General features: G+C 45.8%; 1 protein-coding gene across 1 annotated transcript; it reads right to left on the reverse strand.

Annotated features, from left to right (window-relative positions):
• Positions 1–574: 574 nt before the first annotated feature.
• LOC118157873 (immediate early response 3-interacting protein 1-like) lies at positions 575–3977 on the reverse strand. Its single transcript, XM_035312371.1, has 3 exons — positions 3872–3977; positions 1662–1763; positions 575–840 (listed from the first exon to the last, which is right to left on the reverse strand). Exons 1-3 carry the CDS (start codon positions 3960–3962, stop codon positions 785–787), a joined length of 249 nt encoding a protein of 82 aa, XP_035168262.1. The 5' UTR covers positions 3963–3977; the 3' UTR covers positions 575–784.
• Between the last annotated feature and the right edge of the window lie 1866 nt (positions 3978–5843).

Genomic DNA, 5843 nt, shown 5'->3' on the forward strand with positions numbered 1-5843 from the left:
ATCATGAAATCATAGAATATCCCGAGTTGGAAGGGACTCACAAGGATCATTGAGTCCAACTCCTGGCACCACACAGGTCTACCCAAAAATTCAGACCATGTGACTAAGTGCACAGTCCAAACACTTCTTAAACTCCAACAGGCTTGGTGCAGTGACTACTTCCCTGGGGAGCCTGTTCCAGTGTGCTACCACCCTCTCAGTGAAGAACCTCTTCCTGATGTCAAGCCTGAACCTCCCCTGTCACAGCTTGACACCATTCCCACAGGTCCTATCACTGGTCACTAAAAAGAATAAATTGACACTTGCCCCTCCACTGCCCCTCATGAGGAAGCTGTAGACCACAATGAGGTCTGTGGTAAATAGTACTGTGGTAGTAACTGAAATAAAAATCACTATTTATTTATTTTTTTAATTTAGGAATAATTTGGGAAGTATATTGAAGGAAATTCATCCCTGAGTAACAAGACATTTAAAAACCGCATCCTATCGATACTCATTGCAACACGTTACAACACATGCTCTAATAGTCAACGCAATTAACAGGCACCAACAGAACTTCTCACAGGCCAGTATATTTGCAGCACTGTTGCATTGATCCCATTATCTTGTTTAATGAAACTGAAAGTGAACATTAGGAAATAGGATAAATAGAAACAGTGTCTTTATTATTTTAAGTTGAATGTCAAACTGACAGCTAAACCGTGCTGGATCCCAGAAAACTCAGAGCAGTGATGGCTAGCAACTTGCTTCTTTGGATGTCCAAAAGATTTTGCAACAGGTATCTTCAACCAAACAACAGGAGGAGCACAATGGTAACGGAGTTCATTGCTATTAATGGCACTGCAGAGAAAGAACAAGAGTAAATGGAGACCACCTTCTAAGGAGCAGAAGTTTAAAAAATACACCTCATTTTCTTATGCAGGATCAAGATTAGTGGAAGGAATTCAGGATCACAGCCTAGGGTTCTAAAAGCTAGTATGAAGCAACAGTACAAATATTTATCGCCTCTTAACTTTGGCTCAAACATCCCCTTCTCCAAATGGAAATGTCTGTCTCTGTCCCTGTTTTTACTATGATTTAGAAGAAATGTACCAGTTTTTACTTGCCTTGCCCACCACGAAGTAAGATTTGTTACTTGCTGTTTATCTTCACTTATAAAATGAATTTTGGTATGCTTTATAGTGAAAAACTATTGGTAACTTCTAAGTTAAGAGCGTCGCCTCTTTGAGGCACACCCAATCCTTTTAAGCATGGGCTTACCTTTAAGAATCCCAAGAATTACATTTCCCTCACCTGGTGCTTCACATAAAACTGCACTGAGCCAATGTGAACCTGTTCTATACCAAGCTTCCCCCCAGACCCCAGGAAAAGGTAAGGTGCAACAGTGGCACCACAAGCCAAAGGCAGATGTCCAAATTGGCCCTGCCTGGAAAGCAGGGAACATTTTACACTTCAACAAACTTAGAGCATAAGTGCTGCACACTGCAACATGCACCTTCCTATAGAGAATCCATGCTTGAACCCAAAAGAAGGATAGACTGGATGACAAGCAGAGAGAGCAGTTGTTTGGTAAAAGAGACACATACCAGCATTATTTCATTAAAGCACAGAAACAAAACTTCACAGATGAGAGTTTAAACAAACGATCATCGTCATCTTACCTCTCATAACGGTTCGTACAGATCGAATGAGGTTCATTAGCTGTGCTTTAATTCCTGGTTCCTCTCCAAATCCTCCAACCCCTTGATCACTTGCCCAGCTAACTGTGTCACATAAAAATAGGCAGTCATGTTCACAACAAAACAAAAAAAGCAGGAAGCCATTCAACAAACGCTATCAGCAATATTAACAAGTGATCTATCTTGAGTATGGTTGGGTTTATCACTAATATCAGAAAGACAAACTACAAACCAATTAGCTTCATTTCAGATTCTATTGCTTGAAACAATATACCACAAACTGTTAAACATCTTAATGAACACAACAGTAACGACAGATCAATGTTTCTGCATAGGAAACCCTTACTTTTTAAATATACTACTATTCTCTACATGCCAGAGAACCAAGTGAGTTTATTTGGACTTCAGAAAAGCATCTGCCAAAATAATATAAAAAAAAGATTGCCTACATCTGCTCACAGGCCTTTACCAGAAGATAAAAGAACAAGTATGGGTATGAAGCAACACTTCAGAAAGGAGCTACGTGATGGAAATGGAACAAATTCCAAACTGGGACGATGATTTTCTGAAGTGCTACAGAAATGACTCAAAAATTACTCAGAAATGACTCAAACTTTTTGGGTGGCAGCTCAGCAACTGAGCCAGTGTTGACAAACATTGCAATGGGAAGGAACATTTAGAGATGGGCTATCTGTGGCTGGCCTGCCAGTCAAAGAACAGCAGAGCTGTGTGCCACTGGAAACAGCCTGAATTGGCTTTGCTCAGTGTGTAGTGATGTTTAAAAGGCAAACAGTGTCAGGATGCACAAGGAATCACACAGAATGACAGAATCATCTAGGTTGGAAGAGACCTCCAAGATCACCGAGTCCAACCTCTGACCTAACACTAACAAGTCCTCCACTAAACCATATCACTAAGCGCTACATCTAAACGTCTTTTAAAGACCTCCAGGGATGGTGACTCAACCACTTCCCTGGGCAGCCCATTCCAATGCCTAAGGAGTCACTAAGAAAACATCAGAAGCTTTAAAATGGCTTTCTATAAATTTTCTATAAATTGTGCAGACTACCTGCAGGGACATTTTTAATTCTCTGAGCACAGACAAACATAAAGCAAGCAGAGAGGCAGGTCTCATACTTCGGTATGAAATGCCACCACATCAACAGGAGTGGAAAACACAAAACCCCAGGAAAACACAAAAACAGAAGGGCATAAGAAGCCTTTCCTGCCAAGGCTGTGGGGAAACGAGCTACAAGGAGACAGAGCACAGCACCGTCCCCCAGCAGCAATGGGACTGTGTATTTTTGGTCCCGCTGATCACAGCCCTTACACATTTGGGGATGAGCAGGGCAGACACAGGAGAGACTGACCCTGTGCAGAGCTGCACAGTGCAACCTGTGAGTTTCTTTCCTCCAGAGATAGCTTGGGAGAGATTTCCTTCTCTTTCACCCCTTTTTCCTTCCTTGTCTCTCTTGCTCTGCCAGCACCGGGCTGGGTGCTGTGCTCCCACCTGGATGAGCCTGGGGTTATTCCCAAGACTCACGCGGGCTCAGTGAGAGGCTTGACCCCTCCATCATCCCACATGTCTTGTGGTTCCTGGAGCTCCAGGAAAGGTCAAGCAAAACCAAACCCCCAGCTGAATCCCACCAGGGGGCAGGCGGAAGGGGCAAGAAACAGCGCTCCTGCCCAAATTCCCACTTCGGCCTGACTCGGAGCAACCAGGACTCTAGGTGAGGAGTCACAGAATGGAAAATCTCACCAGGAAACCTTGGATGAGAGGTCATCTCCACCTTCTCGGGTGGCAGGTCGTCTCCATCTCAGGTCATCTCCTGGGACACTGAACATCTTGGCTGTCTGGGGCTTTTTTGTGCTTTGTTGTGGGTTTCTGTTGGTTGTTTATTTTTGCTCTTAATGCCAGTGATGCCCAGCCTTGGGCGCAGTGGGAAGCGGAGCGTGACTCCGCAGAAGTCCCTTCCACCGAGCAGTGCAAGGCAGAGGCAACAGCACAGAAACACACAGGGGAGAAGGGGAGGGAAACAACAAAAAGGGAGACGAAAAAGGGGACACAAAGCAGCGGCAGGAGCCCAGCGGCCATCTTCAGGGACGGGGCCCGGGACCGGGGGGGGGAGACGAGGACCGGGGGTGGCGGCGCTGAGGACGGGATGGGGGCGGGCAGGGTAGCGGCGGCTCACCGTTGCGGAGGAAGCGCTCCTCGTGCAGCACGGCGATGGCGTTGACGACGAGCAGCCCGGCCTGCAGCAGTGAATACAGCATGAACGCCATGACCGCGCTGCGCTGCGGGGAAGGAAGGGTAGGGAGTGGCGCCCGAGGGGGACGTGGAGGGACAGGGAGGCCCCGCTGGGGCGGGCACAAAATGGCGGCCACGCCCCGCCGTTGCCATGGCGGCAACCGGGTGGCTGTGGGGGGAACGGGCCCCACGGCGCAGCCTGAGGGAATCATGGAGTCATTCGGGTTGGAAAAGCCCTCCAAGATCGTCTGGTCCAACTATCACCCTACTGGAAGAAAAATCTCAAATAATTTTCTTCAGACAGGATCTTCTGTGAAGCTATTTTATTCGCGATTGCAATGGCGGGCGTCCTGTCAATTAGGAGCACATTTTAGTAAACAAATCATAACCTTTTATTCCCTATTACCCAACACCTCATCACTGCCCCTGTTTCCTCATTGGCTAAGTACTACAGGTTCACAAGCTACTCGATGCTCCTCTATACCATATACGTACAATTTTTCTTTTTTTTTTTCAACCCTTTAATTTCTCCCTTCTCCTTTTTTTGGGAGCATTACTTCCACCAAGGTTAGCTAAAGTCATTAGCTAAGGCATTGATGACAACTGCCCTTCCAACCTGTTGGCAAACCTTCATGCCTTGATGGTCCTGCAGATACTCCCAGTGGTCTGACGATTATATACCCTACACTCTTGTGGGGTTCCTAGCAGCAGTTAGCAAAGGGCATGAAGTTGGAGTACACTGGTTGGTGCCAGGGAACACACCTATCCCTGTCCATGCCAGATCTCAGGCTAATCTGTCCCTTCAAACTGCCACCTGAAAGGGGAGAATAACCAAGCTCATTCCTTAGCAAGCAAATGTCACGCTGGAGGCAGAGGTCATTGGTGTTTCAAGCTCTCAGTTTAAAAATGAATAGACAGTATCTTCCTTCAGACTGTAAATGTAGGCAGATAAAAAAAAATCACAGACCTGGTGACTTGCCGATTGCAATCTGTCCAATAACATCGGTGCAGCCAGAGTCACACAGCTAGTCAGAAACCAAGTGCAAAACATTAGGTCTCAGCATAATGTGTTGGATTCATGTGTCAGTCAGAAGGATTGGGAAGTATTTGTAAAAATTACCAGAAACCCCCCCTGCATTTTTTCTCATGAGTCATTCCACAGAAAGAGATAATATGGAGAGATGTTTGTCCGTCTCTACAGTAAATTTTTAACACATTGTCCTGGTTTCAGTTAGGACAGAGTTATTTTTCCTCCTAGTAGCTGGTAGGGTGCTATGTTTTGGATTAGGACGAGAAGAGTGCTGATAACATGCTGATGTTTTAATTGTGGCAGAGCAATGCTTACACTAAGCCAAGGACTTTTCAGCTTCTCACTCTGTCCTGCCAGCAGGCAGGCTGGGGATGCAGCAAGAGCTGGGAGGGGACAGACCCAGGACAGCTGACCCAAACTGGCCAAAGGGGTATTCCGTACCATCTGACGTCATGCTAAACAATATATAGGGGTGGCTAGCCGGGGTGGGGGGCCGGCTGCTTGAGGTTGGGCTGGGCATTGGTCAGTGGGTGGTGAGCAATTGCATTGTGCATCACTTGTTTCGTACAGACTATTATTTCCTATCTTAATAAACTGTCTTTATCTCAACCCACAGGCTTCACTTTTTTTTCAGAGCTTTTGTTCATCACTGCAGTATTTTCCAGGACCACTGCATGTGTACCAAGGTCTCTGGAGGAATAATGTGAGGTGCAGTGCCTGGTGTGACAGAAATGGGATGAAACAAATCATTAGGTATTAGATTAAGCATAAAGAACCATTTGTATTTGAAGCCAATCCAATTAATAACAGGATATAGCTAACAGCAGTACAGAACTGATAACTGGGGTGCTGGTGATAGAGCTGATTTAATTAATTATGGAGGTGT

Source organism: Oxyura jamaicensis (genome assembly GCF_011077185.1).
Source record: "Oxyura jamaicensis isolate SHBP4307 breed ruddy duck chromosome 13 unlocalized genomic scaffold, BPBGC_Ojam_1.0 oxy13_random_OJ71761, whole genome shotgun sequence".
NCBI lineage: Eukaryota > Metazoa > Chordata > Aves > Anseriformes > Anatidae > Oxyura > Oxyura jamaicensis.